The sequence below is a fragment of the Dendronephthya gigantea genome, unplaced genomic scaffold, assembly GCF_004324835.1.
Source record: "Dendronephthya gigantea isolate DGI-Jeju-01 unplaced genomic scaffold, DenGig_1.0 000028F, whole genome shotgun sequence".
Taxonomy (NCBI): Eukaryota; Metazoa; Cnidaria; class Anthozoa; order Malacalcyonacea; family Nephtheidae; genus Dendronephthya; species Dendronephthya gigantea.
This window is the reverse complement of record NW_021163038.1, coordinates 173223-193769: the sequence shown is the minus strand read 5'-3', so window position 1 is coordinate 193769 and position 20547 is coordinate 173223. Positions and strand designations below refer to the sequence as shown.

The 20547-nt window shown below is 38.7% G+C and overlaps 3 protein-coding genes across 5 annotated transcripts; 2 read left to right on the top strand and 1 right to left on the bottom strand.

The window, feature by feature from the left end:
- Positions 1 to 13: 13 nt before the first annotated feature.
- On the bottom strand, positions 14 to 15501 carry LOC114523536 (cilia- and flagella-associated protein 251-like). 3 transcript variants are annotated; one of them, XM_028544496.1, is made up of 27 exons: positions 15421 to 15501; positions 14037 to 14149; positions 10663 to 10742; positions 6818 to 6951; positions 6612 to 6680; positions 6451 to 6528; positions 6212 to 6315; positions 6026 to 6131; positions 5829 to 5909; positions 5608 to 5685; positions 5473 to 5517; positions 5119 to 5315; positions 4980 to 5048; positions 4666 to 4861; positions 4474 to 4529; positions 4329 to 4388; positions 4122 to 4201; positions 3754 to 3905; positions 3455 to 3628; positions 3239 to 3382; positions 2926 to 3008; positions 2743 to 2812; positions 2489 to 2560; positions 2189 to 2280; positions 1763 to 2088; positions 1301 to 1438; positions 14 to 1220 (listed from the first exon to the last, which is right to left on the bottom strand). In XM_028544496.1, exons 4-27 carry the CDS (start codon positions 6866 to 6868, stop codon positions 1015 to 1017), a joined length of 2727 nt encoding a protein of 908 aa, XP_028400297.1. In that variant the 5' UTR covers positions 6869 to 6951; positions 10663 to 10742; positions 14037 to 14149; positions 15421 to 15501; the 3' UTR covers positions 14 to 1014. The 3 variants fall into 3 exon arrangements, with proteins under 3 accessions (XP_028400297.1, XP_028400298.1, XP_028400296.1); XM_028544497.1 differs by lacking the exons at positions 14037 to 14149; positions 15421 to 15501 and having other exon boundaries at positions 10663 to 10849; XM_028544495.1 differs by lacking the exons at positions 10663 to 10742; positions 14037 to 14149; positions 15421 to 15501 and having other exon boundaries at positions 6818 to 7088.
- LOC114523543 (kinesin heavy chain-like) lies at positions 7281 to 12153 on the top strand. Its single transcript, XM_028544504.1, has 8 exons — positions 7281 to 8067; positions 8842 to 10132; positions 10454 to 10564; positions 10722 to 10922; positions 11029 to 11144; positions 11301 to 11400; positions 11576 to 11716; positions 11871 to 12153. The coding sequence occupies exons 2-8, from the start codon at positions 9860 to 9862 to the stop codon at positions 11922 to 11924; spliced, it is 996 nt and encodes a 331-aa protein (XP_028400305.1). The 5' UTR covers positions 7281 to 8067; positions 8842 to 9859; the 3' UTR covers positions 11925 to 12153.
- Positions 12442 to 20531, top strand: LOC114523537 (kinesin-like protein KIF12). Its single transcript, XM_028544498.1, is given in 26 exon segments — positions 12442 to 12488; positions 12915 to 13180; positions 13681 to 13785; positions 14130 to 14211; positions 14674 to 14748; positions 14840 to 14889; positions 15845 to 15920; positions 16000 to 16067; positions 16182 to 16269; positions 16364 to 16502; positions 16632 to 16723; positions 16833 to 16902; positions 17168 to 17190; positions 17193 to 17253; positions 17347 to 17465; positions 17558 to 17662; positions 17759 to 17839; positions 17975 to 18077; positions 18380 to 18440; positions 18539 to 18598; positions 18720 to 18774; positions 18861 to 18913; positions 19132 to 19520; positions 19616 to 19679; positions 19830 to 20071; positions 20154 to 20531. Coding segments are annotated over 25 exon segments (2514 nt in total). The 5' UTR covers positions 12442 to 12488; positions 12915 to 13049; the 3' UTR covers positions 20276 to 20531.
- Positions 20532 to 20547: the final 16 nt, after the last annotated feature.

The window sequence follows — 20547 nt, the reverse complement described above, 5'->3', positions numbered from 1 at the left end:
CTGAAGTTGGGGGGAAGAAGATCTCTGAAGTTGGAGGGAAGAAGATCTCTGAAGTTGGAGGGACGAAGATCTCTGAATATGGGGGGAAGACAATCTCTGAATATGGGGGGAGGACAGTGGGAAGTCTCAAAAATTTTTGGAGCAGGTTGTTGATGAAGGGCAAAAGAAGAATTGTAGACGATTATAGACCAGGCACAGCTGGAGGAATAAGTGACAATAAGCATTTAACCAAGGATAGAGGAGAAAGAGGCAGACAGGGTAAATTACGATATATGTTGATAGCAAGGGATACGAAGGGTGAACATGGGATAATAGGAGTACATGATATGATACTAGGGGAGATACGAGAACACGGCAAAGTAGGCAGTCATAGCGTAGAAAGGGAAAGGCAGGGTGGACTGAGGATAGAAGCGAGTACTGAAAAGTCTGAAAGCCAGAAGGATAGATCAATGGAGGAGACTGAAGGAATTGCTAGGATGACAAGGGGTGGATGGAGGAATAGAGCAGTACTAGAAGAGATAAATACGAAAATGAGGGGTAAGGAAGATCAACACAGGATTTTGAAAGAACACGACGAAGGTAGAAAAGTTTTCAAGAAAATATTGCAGGCACCGCTAAAGATTGGTGTGGAAGAAAGTGAGAGATCAGGAGGTACTTTGAGGAGTAAAATGATGGACGAAATAGGATGGAAATGATGAATATTGAAATACGTAAAAGTGAATGCCTGCTTGTGTGTGTGTGATGCTGAATATATCTTTAACTTTACATATATTAAGAATATTCAAAATTATGACATTAAATTTGCCTGCGTTAATTCAAACAGTGATTTTGTTATTTGTATCATTCTACACTATTATGAATATCTCTTTAGCTTTTACTTTATAAATTAAACCATTCATTGTTCGGGTATTAAAAGAATATTTTACAAATGAACATTTACACTTCACTTTAAACGAGTTCAATCGAGAACAAGGCGCAAAATCCGTGTGCAACGAAAACCAACATTTATCAAATTCATCGCTCGCCGCTGGCTGCCCCGAAGCCCAGAACTTTACCAAGAAACATGTCCGCAGATATTCTCTCCGGTAGGTGTGTTTTCAATAAACTAATGAGGTTCTCTTTCTGAGAAACACCACCTACCTCAGCGCTTCCACCAAGATCTGCAATTCCGAGAAGGGTGGACAGTAGTTCCGATAATTCACCTTCAGTCATGTGTTCGCCTGACGGAAAAAAATCGATCAAAAAATTATTGCATTTGCGGACGTGATTCTACTAAAATCCGACGTGTTTCGAAACGTACCTTTGTTTTGAAGGACAGACAGAAAGGCGTCTCTCTGAATCATGACAGTGCCATCTTTATTCTTCCTACCAAGCCTTGTGAATGCGTCATCCAGGTCGGCTGACGACAAACCAAACACTGGTCTGTGATTCACGTACACTACAATTAACGTACGTTAGGATTAGTTTTGCTGAGTTTAGGGACAGAAAATGATAAAATCAAGTGAGTTTAATAGCTTACAATGCACGGAGGCCCCGAAACATATGCTCCAAGACTGGTCCCTAACTTCAGCCTCGTATATTTGAGGCAACCTAACATGATTCTATTTGATTAGCGCTCAGGTTAGCGCATTATTTATAGCAATGCACCTAAATTTCACCTTCATTACAACAAACACGTTTGTGTTTTGAAGAAATATTCGAATGACAAACGAAGCACAGACGTATGGCGTGTATAGGAAGAGAATAAAGCAATTCTACTTACACCTGATGAACTCTCCCAGGTCAACATCTTGCACGTATTTCCCTGTGTCGACATATTCACTGTATTTCACTTCATTGATAAGATCATCGACCTCCTGCTCGGTCGGGTAATAACCCAGAGCGCGCATCACGAATGGGACCTGAGACAGAGGAATTCTCGTGGAGGTCTCGCGCTTTTCCATCGTGTCCACGTTCTGGCTTCTCAGAAGTGCGTAGTAGAAGTAATCTTCCAATTCTTGGAATAGTTCACCGTCTCGACCACCTTCTAACAATTCATAGAAAGGTTCGAGATCCTCACCGCCCAACTGAGAAGACGCCTCCAACGATCTGAACAATATCAAAAAACAATCGATTATGAATTGAAGATAAACTATGTGACTGTATTCACCGAATTCTCCTTGCTGGATCAGTAACATGAAACACGTACTCAGAGTTCACTTTCCACATCACCACGCACGAATCACAACCTCCAGCTGTGAACAAGTAACCGCCATCATACGAGGACACAACGTTGGAAACCTGAGAAAAATACAGCAATAAAGCGACAGGTTAAAACAATATGAAGCTTCACAAAAGCAACATAAGTGTGTTGGAAAACACTCCTGAAATACTGACGATAAACATTGCCAGTGGTGCATAAAACGTTTAGCTCGTTGGAAAATGCTTTCTTCTTTATTGATTGGAGGCAATCCTTGGCAGAATATTGTTTAAAAGGAATTCTACTCACATGACTTGGATGAGCTATCAACGCCATTGCTTTATGAGGATTTCCATCAAGTGGAAGAATCTGGAGACCAACCTAAATATGGTGTATACCATGACGTCAAACGCGGGAAGTCTGAATCGATACGAAGTTTTGATTGGCTCGTTAATTTCACGGAGCCAATCAAACTTCGTGTAACAGCATGCTGTATTTGACGTCATTATTAGAAAGGTATATTAGACGTTTATTTTAAACTTTAGCACAATCATATAAGGCACCTTATTCTCAGTGATGTATCCCATGTAATGTTGACCACCGCAGCCATTCTCACTCGGCAGCATCACCAACCTATGGAGAAAAAATCATCCAGTTTTCCTGTGATATCATTGGCAGAAAGCGCTGGGTATGAACGACATTTGTTGCTGAGGAATGTCGAAGTAAATGCTGGTGTAAAATCTTACTTTCTGAGAGGTGATCCGTATGTAGGACCAAGTAGTGTCTTTCTACACATTTTTGTCGTTGAATTGTACAACTTAAGTTTGAACTACGGAGAGAAAAACGAAAAATAATTGGTGAACAGGATTGACCTACGGTATCATAAGGATCATCTCTTATTGATCCAGTGTTACTACAGGAGGAAACCTAAACTAAACTAACTTTATTTATATATCTCTATCAGTTTTAACTGTTTTTCCAGGAGATCTAGTAAGGATCATCTCCTATTAATCCAGATTTGCAAAGTTAGATTGATTTTAGCGAGAAATTGCAACAAACCTGATCGTTAGCGACGACCAGAAACGATTCCTTTACGACAGGAGGATACCAAGCAAGGCATGTCGGGACAGCACTTTGCTCAATACGATCTGAACTGATCAGTCTTACGTCATCTATACCACTGTTGATGACATCATATTCAACCTGGAGAGGTTTAAAAAGGTTAAAACGTGATGTAATAAAACTATATGAGATCCACCCCAGCAGATATCTTACCATCAATCTGTCCTCCCCTAAGGACAGAAGACGAGGTACGTCAGAGTCCAGAGCCACACCAAACGTGATGTCACTTATTCTTTTGTAGTGAGCTCGCTGTTTTCCAAGATATAACCAGGGTTCTTTGAAATTTCCAGGAATTGCTTGGAACAAGGTGACGCAGTGATCAAGGTCCTAGAATTTCAGAGAAAACGGAATAATCACCGAGAAAAGGACGGCGAGACGAGATATAGAAGTACTGCAATGATCACCGTGGATTCTTGACTAGCGGGTCGATAAACTTTATTCAAAATACTTACAGCAGAGGCGAGATATTTGGAGTCGTGAGAGAACGTCAAATGAGTGATACAGTCATGACAATGTTTGAAAACTGCCACGCCATCATCCTCTCCCTCTTCAAGAAGGGTTCTTGCATCAAGTATTCGGACACTTCCATCCGTACCGCCCATGGCTGAAATATAGTAATATATTGTAATCTAGTCGTACTTTACCACTGCGCTCGTGGCTTCAGGTGTGTCTTGGGAGAATTCTTAAATCAGGTCGGCCTCTACCATGCATTATTTCGATTCTTTTATAGCAAAAATGGAGAAAGAAAGAAGTGACGTCGACCTGCCAAGATCTTTTGAAGAGATAGATCTAAAATGCCATGCGATGCAAACTAATTTACCGAGTAAACTGCCCGTTGGGTTGAACTGGAGACACTGGATCATCACTTTGGAACCAAATGAACGAGATATCACAAGTTGTCTGGAAAGAATTTTGCAGATGAAATAAGATTTGAAATTATGGCTTAGAAAGGAGTAGAATGATTACTGTAATGGTAAACCACGTTGATATATGATAAGATATATAATGATCTAACAAGGTAACCTACTTTTTCTCATAGTCCCATAGTTGAAGAGATCCAGAATATCCTCCAATACAAATCTTGGCCCTGTATTGAGAAGAAGTTGACAATGAATCCCTGGCCCAGTGTTATCATGATCATGATATGCAACAGCTGGCAAGATGGAACTTACTCTTTGGGATGAGCGGCGATGGCGTGGATAGGTGCATCATGTTGCTTCAGAATAAACTAAAATCATAACATGTTGTTTTTAACACTCGCAAATACACTAATACAGAAATAGAATAACGCAGAATGTAATATCTATCTTTCGTAGCTATCTCAGTTCAGGCAAACCTGGACAAATGGTCAAACGCCAACAAACCTGGTTAGTATTCTCTCTTGTCTTGTAAAGTCCAACATTTGCTGTTTCAGTTCCAAAAACGAAGTCATTTACAACAAACGGGTCTCCTTCGAGTGTGGCAGAGCGAGGATGTTTAGGACTCGTTGACATGCTTTCGTTCATCTGCTCGTGAGAGAACGACACTGAGATGATCGGACCACCTCCTAGTTTATTGTACCTGCAGAAAGAATGTGGTACAGTCACAATCTTCTTCCTTCTCTTGCACTACCCCTCAAAGTCCTCCAAATCACACCCCTCTTACTCCCAGACATTCCTCTTTATCCATTCAAACCTACCAGTTTAGTAAGCGTAGTTCTAGATCCAAAAACTTGACATGACCAACAACATCACCAGTTACTATATAACTAAGAAACATACACATTGGTACACTTTATTTCCCTTAACTTATATCCACTATTATCCACCATATCTCACCTGTCAACTATTGTGACCACATTAATCCCCTTCTCCTGCAGACGGACAATCTTAAAGGCTTTTCTATTACAAGGCATATCATTTCCAGCAACGACATCCCACACGACAATATTTCCAACGCTTGTACCAGTCAAAACCTTGCTTGACTTTGGCTGAAACACTGATTGACTAAACAAACCCACAACTTTGTTGAAATCCTGCACAGAAGAAATTGATTTCCAAAATTGAATGTTCAATTGGTGGAGAAATATATGATCCTAACTGGGGAGTCTGAACTTCTAAGAATAAACAGTTTATACTATAAAAGATCAAAGTATTTATTGGTTTGCAGATAATTAAAATGTGTTTTCTAACCTCATCAGTTAATGGTGGAGCAGAGTGGTGAATCACTTCATTGTCCTAAAAGGGAAGTTGTTGTCAACAAAGAGGCGTGATGTTTGATCTAATCATTTACAGCATGAATAAGCCCATGATTTTTGTCTATCTTACCCAGAAATAGAAGACTACTCTTTCATGACCATTGCTGACTAGTTGTTGACAATCTTCAGAGCTGAACGCAATGAAATTCTAGTCAAAATAAAGTGTTTTGTATATTAGATGCAGTAAACACTGACAAGACAATGTTAACTCTGTAATTAACAAGCTATCTTGAGAAACCTACATACATGTGATATGTATCAATAGTATATATATAGTTTTCAAAGACAAACCTGAATGCCATATTCCTCACTGAGCGTCAGAGAGCAGACAGGATCATTACTTTCAGTTGTCCAATCCCAGATCGACATCACCTAAAAGAATAATAACATTGTTACGCAAATGCGACTATGCTCTATAATTTCAGATATAATAAAAATTATTTGCAAACACCTCACAATGACTGACTCAAGGTGTTAAGGTGACTCACTTGCGGACTGGAGCTGCTCAATGTTGCAATGTACTTTGCATCAGCTGTCATACACACAGCAATGCTTCCTCCAGGATGTGGGTCAAATATTGTCCGCACAGGAATACTACAACAAAAATAACATTAATTTCATTGCAAGATCATCAAACCTTTATATCATCAAACCTTGAATCATCTTTGTCATACCATGAATATGAGTCCCATATAATGATCATGGAATCATCACCAGCGTCTGCTGTCACCAGCCATCTTTTGTTTGCACTAACACAAGTGCAGGACAGGTCATTGCACTAAACAAATAGGAGGGTGCTTCACTAGAACTACAACCTTTAAATATTATACAAGCTGCTTAACAATAGCTGTATCGAACAAACTCTTATAACATTAGAAACATTTAACCCTTATACAAGAGTTGTATAACTTACGTGGCCTTGCAGAAGCTTTTGTCTGTTGGTGATGCAGTCATAGAGAACTCCTGTATGGGCTGTGACATAAAACACCGCCTGGGATATTAAAAAGCATGGAGTGTTATCTTGTGAATTTCTTATATAAAATGTAAGAAAAAAAAATTATTAGTTTTGCAAACCTGTCGATTGGCGTCAGATATGTTGTGAACTGGAATATTTCTGTTGATACCAAATGACCAAACAAGATTCTAGGAGTGCAATGTTTTAAGAAATATCCATCATTATTTATAGTAGACTAACTGAAATTTGACTCTCGATATTGTACATATATGTTAATTTTATGTTCACAGCAACAGAAATAAAACATTTACTTCAAACCACTCACAAGAGCGCTGTTTCCTTTGAGAGACTCATTCAACTCGTCGTTGTTTTTCATCTCATCAAACGCTGCAGTGTCATAATAGCTTTTCGGTGTGACTGGGGATGCACGGGGAGACTCGTGTCCTTCTCCTTCACCAGCTGAAAAAGAATTTTCTGTTGACATTTTTGCAAAAATTCACTCCTTTTTCCTAAAACTTAAAAATCCACCATTTTGAAAAAGCACCGTTGTCATGGAAACAGTTGCGTTCCCATGGAAACAATCATTATAGTTCGGGTCCAGTCCATAGGCACCCGTCATGCCTGCTCTGAATCTACAGGGAGGGAAAGGGGGCACCCCTGTAACATTAGGCACCTAAAAATCGACCACCAAAATGCCCCTAACCAACCAACCAACCAACCAACCATGTGCATCACGTGCAAGGTTGCCAGGTCTATTTATCAAAAACCTATCTATCAGGACCTAACGTTTTTGGTCAAAAATATTTCTTCGTTTTGGGGTAAGATTTTAAAGAATATTTTTGTTGATGATCTACGATTGCTGGATCGTATCACTTTGCGATTTCTGCAAAAAAGAATGCACGTGGGCTAGGGTTGATAACAAGACGTCAATATCACTACCTCAATGCGATTTGAAGCAGGAAATAATATATCAAGTTACAATATTTTGTTTAATATCATGCAACATGACAACTGAGAGACGCGAAGCTGAGAAATTAAACAAACCCAGGGCATTAAAACTGCGCGTACACTGATCAAACTGGCGGTAATGATTAGACAAATATGAATCACACAAGCTGTTAATCACCGTATTTCTATCTAAATTGGCAAATGAATTTTTAAACAACGAATCCAGATAGATCTACATTACGAGCAAACGGTTGCCAACTGGCTTGCGAGTGTTATTTCTTTATGGGACAACTCAGATTGGTTGACTTTTATGGAGAGGGAAAGTCATATTTGCGGCTGGCATTTACCTCCAATTGAGAAAAAAGTCGTGGAAAGTGGATCAAAAACCAAATACACGCAATCACAGACACAACATAGCGTTGTGAACAGAATGAAATTCAAAACCAATCCGTCTGAGGAAGGCAAATTTCATCATTTTTCAGATGCGGAGAAATACATTGACGAATATCGCAAAAAGCACACGGTCGCAAACGCGTCCCTGGACTGGGAGGAAGGCAATTTCCAGGTCCATCGCAATACAAAATCGATCACGGAAGATGATAATTTTTCAAAATTTATTGATATAAGGTCAGTAGGACAAGATTGACATTTTTCATTAAATATTTAGCAGTGATCACGCTCTTAATGAGCAAACAAAAAGCAGACAACATGATTCGAGAAGCAACTGTCAATTTATCGTGAGCGATCAAGTTGGAAACAATGGGCGAACAAACACGATGTGAATGTTCATCACTGTCAATTTAGATTTGGTTTTGGAAATTTCTTACGATATTTAAAGCTTGAATAGGAATTTGAGCATGTTTCCCTGACCTTTTGGCTCGGTGTAATGCTGAAAAGAATGTTAATCACTTTGGCAGGCTTCTAGCCTTCTATTATTTGATGCATAAAAAAAAACAAGAGAATGATTGAGAGGAATTCAACCGCACTCGGAGGAGAATTGCGGGAAAGTTTTGAGAGAGAATTACTCAGCCTAGTTGCTTGTTCTGTTGTTCAGTTTGAAGAACATGATAAGCTTAAGTCTGAATTGATCTAGCTGAAATTTGTTAATATGCACAGCCTGTGTTTAGTGAAAGTTTAGTTCAACTCACTAAGGATACGTGATAGAGTTAAGAACTTAAGAAGGTCGTTGTTGAAGGTTTGCTCGAGCGAGCTCTTAAATATATCAAATCCCTGAAGCTGTTTGATCTTTTTTTATCAAAATAAGTAGCTTTGATAGCATAAACCATCTTTTTGATCACGCAAACACGTTTATACACATCTTGGAGAGATGAAAGCCAAGTACGACAATCAGTTTTGCTACCACTCTTTCTTAGCTATGCCTACGGGCTTTACTTTATCTAGAGTACCAGAGAAGAAGATTTGCTTGACAGGTTTACCACAGTTGAGACCTCCACCCAAACACGTACTTCGGACGCGCGGAATTCACGAAAGAAAGGAGGGAAGCTCGTTCCTAACTGGCGTTCCACATTTGCCCCACTTGACGCTGACTGGAGCTACAAAAACTGTTGTAAAACGAGACGTGAACAGAACGGAGGGACAGCAACACAAGCGAGCACATCGCAAGAAAACGCAAGCAAGATTACCCTATTTAAAACCACCAGAGCTAGAACTATAATAAAGCTTAAGACAGATATAAAATACTAATCTTGCCCGGAATGTATTGCATTCGTTATATACTGAAATTGGGGGTGTTGTGTTTGAAACATAATAATGTAAAAAGCATGAAATAAATGCATACTTTTTAATCCTATAGTTACGTGACAACTGACAACACTGCAACTTAAGATATATATTATTTATCCATCCTGTAATTGCACAAATCAGTATCTGTTTCATCGAAGATTAATTGCTGAATGAGTGATGAACGATTTCATTCATATTAGATGACTTAAGTATCCAACACATTTTAAGGCTTTTTAAACGTGCGTGAAAATGTCACTTCGTTCTCGTTTTTCTCGTTTCGTGTTTTATTTCACTCTTTCGTGCTATTATTGTACCTCTTCGAGCTCGCCTCAATCTCTTTCGAGACTTTCGTGACCAAAGGACACGAATGCAAATTTTCATAAAATCAAAATTACTGTTTGCAAATTGTGCATAATTATTGTATGTAAACAATTATTAAATACGTGTCAACTGCTGTTTTTATTACGCTGTGCTTTTTATGGAGAAACTCAAGGCAAACTTTAGGAAGTTGGAGTGATTTGTGACAAGATATGAACATATTCCTATAGCCTTTTTACTATCTTTTATATGGGTGGCTTTTTCTCTACCTCGTTGACTTTCTGCGGTGCCTAGCGACTCTGGGTCGTTGCTTTTGCGAGCGAAAGTTGGTGGTTTTATAGTTCAATATGATATCGTAATGTCAAGAATACGAACGGATTTAAAACCGACAGTAAAAGGCCTGAAATCGTCCAGCGTTAGCACAACTTCCCTTCATGCAAAGGCAAAGTCCGACAGTACTACAAAATTGCCACCTGTCTCCCCACGGTGTGTGTCTGTCAGCCCACGGGGGAGTGTTGACTTAAAATGGACACTGGATATGGTCAGAGGCTACACTATACATGGATCAAACAGACCTGGGGCTGGAAGTGCAAAGAATTGTGATGGCTTGCAATCAAATCGTGATTATGAGGTATTGCAGTTGGTGCTACAAGTTTGTTACTTTTTGCTGTTGTTATGGTTACAGACTGCAAGCACCTTCACTGGTCAACATTGATGTTGCCAGTTTATTGAAAAGCAGCCTTATTTGACCCATATAAATGCAAGCAATGTTCACTATTACAGGCATATTATAGTAGTATAAGATATGTTACTCTGTGTAACTGCAGATGATATTAGGCTTGGCCAAAATTAGATGTGGAAATGAGCCCGCATCTTGTCAACTTGGCATGACTTGCTTTGCTTTTGCTCTAATCAAAAATTGCTTAAAATTTCTTCTATATTTGCTTTCCAGAAGCTATACCAGAAATACATGTCCTTACAAAAGTTGACAAGTCAGTTACGAGAAGAGTTGAAACTTAAAAACAAATTGATAAATGATTTACAACAGAAACTAGATGAAAAAGTATGTTCAACTAATCTCCTTCATATTATAAATAACATGGAAGAGACACTTCACCCATGACAACCAGTTTTGGCATTTTATCAATAATTCTTGCTTACCTTTGTATTCACCACAAAATCATTACAATTCTCCCATATTTTACATTATATTTCCCAAGGAGGGTGAATACAACCAGAATCTACAAAAACACAAAGAAATTATTGCACAACACGAAAGCAAAATTGAAAGTTTTTATGAGCAAATAAAAGGTCTAAAAGAAGCGATAACAGAGCGGTCAAAAGAGACGGACAAGATGAGGGAAGAACTAGCAAAAACAAAAACAAAATATGATAAAAAAATAGAAGCAATTTTGAAAGAGGTATGTGTATGTGACAGGCCCTATGTTCAAGTATACCCTTGCAGTAGAAATGAAAAATTGTCTGGGATGAGATTTAAGACATTATGTAAGCTTTAATTTCTTTTAGAACCAAGCAAAATTGTTGGAATTCCAGCAGTTACACAAGGAGGAACTGGCTGGACGTGATGCCAAAATTTCTATGTTTAAAATGCAGTTGGAATCTGCAATGAATAACAATTCAAAGTATGACATAGACCTATAGAAATCTCCATTACCATTTCTCACATATTGGTGAATCAACTTCTGAATTATTTGACAAGAAACGGGATTTCTAACTGGCTCTGCAACGATTTCTTTTTACGATAACTGTGAAAAACTAAATCGCGCAAATGTTTGCAGGGAAAGACAACGACAGTTGGACGAACTTACGAAAGAGCTGGCGAGAGTTACGGACGAAACAGAATTGCTGAAAACCAAACTACGCGCCTTAACGAAACAAGTGAGTTGTACCATAGAAAATCCAAATGTCTTTTGGATTGTCTCTGGTTGTACTAATGTAATGAACGATGTGGTGAACACACCGTTTACCATCTAATTTTGGAGGTGGGGTTGTTAGAAATGGGAGTGACAGGGGAGGCGGTTAATCTCTCGATAAATATGGTTTCTGCTTTTAGAAACAGCCCGAGCAATGTCGCAATTGCGTAGCGCTTGAAGAAGCGTTGCAAACGAAATTGAACGAGTTGAGAAGCAAAGAGGAGTCTATAGCGGAACTACTTCAACATGGACGGAAAATGGCGAGACAGTTATCGAAACAGGTTGGTGATAAAGTACACCATACCATTATCATTGCACGCGGCTGTTAACATACCAGTACAACAGTAACACAGTTAGCAACGTCAAATTACCATTCCCCACCTAAAAATACCACACTACCACAGTTCAATAAATCTGTAAACATTGTTTTTTCAGGACGAGTTTCTTAAACTATGTGAACGAGCGAGTGTTGACCTTCAGCAGCGATGAACACGATCAGACTTTTAAAGTCCAAAAGGTGTATTCAATAGTGTATTTTCCCAGATAATTCTTGCTGTTTTCATTTATACAAAGGCAAAAGAACGGTTAGAACTAATTTGACCGGGGTGAGAAAAACTTGCTGCACTTGGCTATGATCTTCTATTAACTGTGGATAGACGGACTGTTATATACGATTTAAATTATTTTTCTAAATTGTAAAGCTTAGCTTTCTGTATTATATAAATTATATAAAACATGTTTTATTGAATGAATTTGTGTGTGAGGGAGTTTGACTCAGTTCAGGTATTCTCTAGAAAAATAACAATTTCAATATGCGTCAACCGTGCAAACACATTCTGGTAAACAAATGCCGAATTCTCAGATTTGCTGAAGGCTTTTTAAAATCGTTTTTTATTGCTTGGAACTTTGTAATAGGGGGTCTGAATGACCTTTGCCACCACAAATATAGAATAACAGCCAGAGCACCCCCCTGTTTTATCTCAAAAACGCGTAAAACCAGGAGGGGGTTACCACTTGATGAGCGATGGCATTAAAATGGTCAAGACAAACAAGGTAGGCAAGGTTTTATTTAAAAATTGCAATGCGATTGAAATCAGCATTCTGGACAGTTTCCGACAGATTAATTTGAGCAAAGCTATCAAAAGTAAACATAATATTTGTCTGGGTTGTGAAATAATAAAGGACAATTAAATTTTAAGGAAACATTGTATTGTAGCGGTATGTGGTTGCTACGCAGCAACGTTTAATATACTTTATCAATGGGTGCGTAAAACAACCACTATTGTCGCTTCGTCAGAAAAGATTACTGCCTATAATCGTGTGTGAAAAGCTATATTGATAAACGACCATGTACAGGTAGATGTTTTTTAAATCGTTTTTGAAGTACTGTTCAGTTGAAATGCGCGTGTAAACTGTCGGGAGGGAGGAGACAGGACACGGCCGAAGCTAATTTGTGCTTTGTATAAATCATGTTTACAGATGGTTTCCCGTTATTTGCTTTCATGTCGACGCGAACAAAGAGCTCCACCGTTGTTTGTGAACCTACTTAAACCGTGTGTGTGGAACTGCGGTCGTGTGTTGTATTTCCGCAGAACATAAACGCTTCACAGCGTGATGCAAGATAGCCAAAGCCCTAAAGCTACCACCACAACAACGAAACCTATTAAAAGACCAAGTGGATTAAAAAACATTGCGGGTCCATCGCATGAGTACGGAGAGAAAATAGCTAATGGCATTGCCCAAAGGTACTTTTATTCTTTACGTTTCGTTTCTTAAAGTTTTATAAAGCACAGGTTTGCGTGTTTTGTGTATTTAAAACGGATGCAAACATGTAGTTGTTTATAAAAACACGACAGGTCCGTGAGACGGCCGAGATTACCCATGCAAAATTGATCGCGTTTTATTTCATTTAAAGTTTGTTTTTTTGAGACTACCTTGTATAATACATTACAGTAACTCTGAGCGTATAGATCTGTAATTTTAAAAAGATACTGACTACGAAATCCTTCTTTTTGGCCAACTTATGAATTATCTAGCAACCGCAATCTGTTGTATTTAGACTAATTGCCGATAATATTGCCTTTTTTTATTGCCAGCTGGCAAAATATTGTTTCGGACTAAATCAGATATTACACAATAACGCCGCTATAAATATCCCCGTTTACAAAAGGACTGCAAATAATGCAAATTTTATACTATGGCATATAAATATATAATAAACTCTGTATTGCTGTACTTTCTTAAGTTCCAGCAAGGAAACTGGTTCAACTTCACCTAAATCACCAACAACTGAAGATAGTGACCGCTCAGACAGTGGAAGCAATGGTGATAATATTCATGTGGTTGTAAGGTGATGTATGGTTTATAAAATATACTTTAAATCTGCCCCCTTGTACCTAATATTAGTACAATAATTGATTTGCATTCCTGATAAAAAACATTGAAAGATCAAGATATCACTAATTGCAATTATGTTTAAGCTGTTTGGATTATTTACATGTAATCTTCAACCCGAAACCCATCATAATTAACAGATTTATAGGCTAACATAATGTCAAGCCACAAATTAATGTCTTTGGAAAAGATTTATGATTACAATACCTTGCAAGGTTTGAGCTGTGACGGTTGACTGTGGTAAGATGTCTATGGGAGAATGGAAACCCCTTTTGATGAGAATGTTTTGATCACTTGCAGAGTGCGGCCGTTGAGTGTACCTGAAAAACAACGCAAAGATCAGGATATTGTCAATGTCCCTGATGAAGGGGCTGCTATATGGGTTAGTTTAGACTGAACTAATTGCCTTATTTATACTGAATAATAGTCATTAGCCAGCACTTTGCAACCTGTTTTAACTATTTTTATAAATACACTACCATTAAATTGTTGTGTTTAAAAATAGGCATAAATTTTCAAAAAAACTTTTTGAATATTATAGTTCATATTAAAATAATATTTCATTTCTATAAACTTGATAAGTGAGCTCAAAATTTCTTCTGGAATCTGGCACTGTCAATTGAGGTAGTTTCTTGGAGTTAGATGATATGTTTAGACTAAGTGAGTGAGAATATTGCAGGAAATAGCAGGATAACTCCCACATTTTGAGCAGACACCCTGGGGTTTCAAGGAGAGAAAATTGATTACTCTAATATCAAAAGGATTGTACTTTTCTTTGGTTGGGTAAGAGGACACAGAATATCATATGGTAATAAAATTCTACAAAATGGTTGCATTTTTTTAGATTGACAATAATATTGGTCAGAGCAAACCATTCACATTCAACCGAGTTCTTCCTCATAACGCTAGCCAGGAAAAGGTCTGAATCACTGCTCTTCAGTAATATTTCTCATAATGCAATCATTCCAATGAATGTTCACCTCAGATGAAATATATTTCTCTTTATTCAGGTGTTTGAGGAATGTGGAATCAAACATCTAATAGACATGGCACTGGAAGGGTAGGCATCATTTGCATCTCTTCCCTCTCACAGGAATATCCTACAAATATTTACCATAGATTATGGTATTCAGATGACAAAAAGATTATGCGAATAAAATCCGTTTAATCCTTCATGTCGATCACATTTCACGCATGCACCTTTTTTTAGCGTGAAACGTTCAAGTTTACTGCAAATAATATACTAAATCACCCACGATTCACCTTTTAATTGTCGCCATTGTAGCAAGACAATACCGACGAAGAAACGCTCTAAATTTTATGCTCGCTATTTCTCATTGAACGTATTCGAATGCCGGAAATACTTATCGATATAGCGTCCTCTGTTTTCGAACTTGTTTCGCTAAAACTCTTATATCCCACAAACAAATAGTTTGATAAAATATAAACACTACTACAATAAAGCATGGTTCTTGCGCAAGAACAAGGTTATTGTATATTAACGACTTGCATAGCCATAGAATAATATCCTGAAGCAGTATTTAACAGTAATAGCTACCCGAATAACAAAAGGAATACTTGATGAACTAACCTGGACATATTCGGCTATCGTTTGGTGGTATTAGGGTCGAGAAACACGCAATATTTGCACGAGTTCTGCAGAAGCATATTTCTCATCTAACGCCTCAGGGTATCGTCTGTCGGGTTTCATCTTCACCAAGCGACATGCGCATCTTCAAAATCCCGCGGAACTATCTTCTCATTGCCTGCCTGTAAAATAAACCACACGCAGTATTTTTTAAAAACTTATTGGTTCTAAGCGTTTTATACGAGTGCTATTCAATATTTTAATTGATCAGTCGCTTGTGTCATTAGAAATTGAAAGTAATTGTATTTGAGTGCTGGAGACTGTACGAATGTTGGATAGAGCTATCCAAGCTTCAAAATGCAAGATTTTTACCATTGTTTCTGCATTCTTATCCAGTCATTAAAAAAATATTTCAATGTTTCTCAAGATATTCCTGCACTGTGCTGGCATTTGGGCAAACGGGATCAGGAAAGACCTATACACTGACTGGACCAGTGAACTTGGTATGATGACTCTCTCTCGCAATCACAAATCACGTTTAATTCTTTTCAAATTTCTAATATTTTATACCTGACAACACAGGGCAGCAATTGGGATGAAAATGGAAATGCTCTTCAAATATCAGCTGATTCATTTGGACTGATGCAAAGGTGAACACAATGGAACTCAAGTTATCCACCTTTCTTTCTTTTAAACATACATGATCATTGCAATGGTAACTATAGTCACACGAGTCTTTAAATTTCGTATTCTACATGTTTCAGATCGTTCCGTTATCTCATCAAGCAAATGAGAAGCAAACAAGCATCTTTCACATTGAAAGCATCTTACCTGGAGGTCTACAACGAGAGGGTATGAACTATGAAACTGTTTTGGAGCTCATTGAGATTCTTCTGAAATCTCGCCTTTTATCACTGAACCCCTGAACTGGGTTTCATTTCACCAGGTACAAGACTTGTTGGAGCTGTCTTCTTCACGTGATTCGCTCGTCGTCCGCTGGTCAGCAGATCGTGGCTTCTACGTGGAGGATTTGTTTTGTGTCACGTGTGAAAATGAGGATGATCTGATGGCTGTTCTGGAAGAAGGTAAACACCCCCACGGTGTCCAAGTTACACCGACGCATGCAGAGAACTACGCCAATGTCGCTTGTTCCCAGCTTCTTCACAGTTTTGTTATGCGTTCATAATTCTAATCATTGTGAGATTTCTTTCAAGGTTTGCAAAATCGTCAAGTGAGAGCTCATTGCATCAACGATCATTCCAGCCGAAGTCACTGCATGTTAACACTGAACCTGGACATCGAAACAGTGAGTTGCAAATTAACACAACTGTCTTTTGCGGTCTGCAAGCGTTGTTTAACCAACCATTCAAGAAACACCACAATATTAGTACCATTTCTAAATATTTCTCTTATAGAGCGAAGCAGATGAAGATGGTGATTTTGTCATCATGAAATATGGAAAACTTTGTTTTGTTGATTTGGCGGGTATAAATTATTACATCAACTGGTTTGCACTAGGACAGCACTGCAATACCTTGTCCCTTTTACATGACAGGTTACATCATAGGATGGTTTTGGACATGCCCAGGGCTAAACCAACCATTTCTCTGTAGTTTAGTCATAGACATGAATCCTACTTGACGCTAACTTTGAGCCGCATCGTCATTCAAAAAGAGCTGCATCTCTCACTTAAATCAACCTTGTTTTCAGCTGAAAATAATTCGAATTATATCTAAGTTTTATATCCCAGGTAACGAACGAGTGAAGGAAACGAAAAATCATCTGGGGAATTGTTCACTGAATCACAGAACATCAACAAAAGTTTACTAACTTTAGGTAGTTATATTTACACAGACCATTATCATTCAAAGATCCAATAAATCTAGTCGAAAACGAAGTCTACATCTTTAAAAATGTCGTGTTGTGTAGGTAACTGCATATCAGCATTGAGTGATGCTAAGAAACGAAATGGACACATTCCTTACCGTGACAGCAAACTGACCAAGTTATTAGCGAAAAGCATTGGTGGTGATGGAATGACGCTTATGGTAAACGAAGAAGAATACAACCAACTTATTCTCTTCACGTCATCCCGCTCTTTCAACGGGATGAATCCTGAAAGATCATCTTTCTTGTATAGATTGCCTGCATATCACCTTCCTCTTACGCCGTGTCTGACACATTGAATACCCTTCGTTATGCACAGAGAGCGAAGAAGATTAAAAATAAACCAGTCGTTCAAATGGTTAGATTGATTCATCCCTTCACATCTTGAAAATTTAATTCAAACTATTTGTTTTTCCCCACCTGCTTAAACTAACGTATTCTCCGGCGTGTTTAGGATCCCAAGGAGAAACTAATTCTTAGTTTAAAACGCGAAATTAAACTATTACGAAAAGAAAATTCGTATTTTAAAAATCAGGTAGGTGTTGGTTGTTGGCAAAGTACCTGGCAAAATAACCACGGGAAAGATAGCTGAAAGATAGCTGAGGAATTGCTATGACTGACAGAAGCCAAGCAACAGATATAAAAATGTTGTAATTTCTTTCACTTATAGTTTGGCGTTTCATCATCGCGTCCTACATCAGCCTCTGTATCAAGCGTTGAACCCTGGACTGATGATGGAGGGGAGAGCCTGAGAGAGACTCCTCTTTCGACTGGTAATAAAACTGTTAAGACGATCAAACACTACACAAAATATCCACACACTTACACGCTCAAATTTCATGAAATAGAGGGATTAAATGCAATTCTTAATACACGATCAATGATTGTTTTCTGGGTCCACGGACATAGCTTCAGCCCTGCCGTTGAACTTGCTCTTTGTTTTCCATTTTGAACTTATCCACCGTTTAAGCTAAACGCCTTTCGAACAACCGGCCACAGAGATGCAATACAGTTCTAGATTAAATCTTCCAAGTATAAACGTTTTACACCAAAACATTCTTCTTACCTTCTCCAGATACGGACGAAGAGAGAACGCCAACCCCTTGGCAGGCAATGTCCGTTGAACGTTCAGCCAGGTAGGTCTCGCTGATCTAGAAACAAGAACTGGATTGTTCTCCACCTACACCGACGAGATATGACTAGACATTGAGTCAATAATCTTTCATATATTTAGTTTACCTCCGGGACTTTACGACATGCTTCAGGAGTACATGGTGGAAAATGAAAACTTAAGGTAGCCTGAGTATTAGAAACTGCTGACATAAAGCCAAAATTGCTGACATAAAGCCAATCATAGTAATAATGCTACGTGTTATCTTCCACTGATCTGATGGTCTCGACTGTTGCCTCACTAGGACAGAGAATGGTGATCTCTACACGAGCAGGGATACAATGAGAAGACAGAATATCGTAAGTTCATGTAGAGCATAGGATTGTAGAAAATAAACGCTTCATTTATATTGATCAGGTTGGATCATCTGTTATTATCTTTTCAGGTAATCTCACGAGAAAATGAAATGTTGGTAAAGAAGTTGGAACAATTGGAAAGGTACACACGAGTTTGGACTCCATCTGTCAACGTTTCCTTTTAACTTTTTACTAGTCATCAACTGGCAGCATCTCTTGTTGATCCACTATTACCTTGCATTAGTCTGAATGCGAATGAAATCCTGCTTTAGAGTTTTATCGCCAGTCAAAACACAGATGTCTTTCAATTCTTCCAATTACTATACGAAAAATTGATTCATTTCTTTCTAATGTTCGTAGCCGAAGCTCCAGCGCTGTCTCCTCATCGTCCCGCTTACCCAGTGGCCTGGGGCGGATGAGATCATTAACAGACGACCCGAAACTACTCACCTCCCCCGGAACATCGCCGTTGCCTAGCAACAATAGCGTCAGCGACAGTGATAAAGCAACTAGTAGTGAATCAAAGGATGTTGGTAACGCCACAACCCCGAGCAGTGTCGTCTGCTTACCTCCGGTGAGAAAAACAAGATCAAATCCCACGACCAGCCCCGAGAAAGCGCCTAAACCTGCCGGGCAGTCACGACCGCAGCCGACTTTACTGAATATCCAAAAAGATGTCGAGTGGTTGGCGAAACATCAAAGTAGACAAAACAGCAACGCTGAAACAAAATCATCGACTTTTTCCCAAGGTGAGATGAATCAATGGCATATGATCCTTTCTGGAGCTTTTGGAAAGGTCAGCTTAGAACTGATAGAATAATCTAACATAAATATTACTTTTTAGATAAGGTAAATAATGATGTCGAAGAGGGGAACCCAAATGAACAGACGAATGGTCCAAATAGAAGGTTTGTATTTGAGATTTTCACATTAATTGCCGTCGTTTCCATGAACCGTATACCACCAGAGTCCGCCGAGTTTAGGAAGGTTTGTTGATCTTGCACTGAAGTGCTACTAAACCCGGCTTATTGTCTGTTTATTGTTTTCTACATCATCAGCGTGAGAATGTCTAAGATTCCTCAACGAGCAAAAGAACCATCGTCTTATGCCAAGATATTTGCCAAACATAAAGCTAACCAACCAAGGAGAGATGAAACCGCTGATGAACCGCAGGCCTCCGATAGTGCTACCCACGAAGAAAATTCAGAGTCTCGTGGTGATGGCGAAGGATCACACGGGATATCGAGGATACAACCTGGGACATCTAGGATACCACATTATGCAGCAAATCACTTCAAGGGTTAGTACAATTTCATTGAAGACGTTTCTTAATCCAGTTGAACTCTTGACATCAGTGACATTAATGACATACTTGGTTCCAGGTTACCCATCGGATCCTAATCAAAAACTGCGCGAGGACCTGGATCTACTAGCGAATCAAATCGACTATTACAGACATTCCTATCCAGATTCAAACAATAGGACATTGAACAGGCCCCGATGACCTCATATAATCGGGCGATGGCGGATGGCCTGCGATGCAGGGATGATCGTGGACTAACTGGACCTCAATGCAAAACACATGCATCTCAAAGAAAAGAATTTACGCAAGCACTAATAAGATACATCTCATAACCAGTGGACTGCTGATAATTATATCATAACGGGATTTTAAGGCATTAAATATTATTTATTGTGCAGTGGTTTCATGCATCAGCTAAGATTGAAGGAGGCGAGGCGAGGAAGCCTTTATTCAAACAATATGAAAAATTGTTT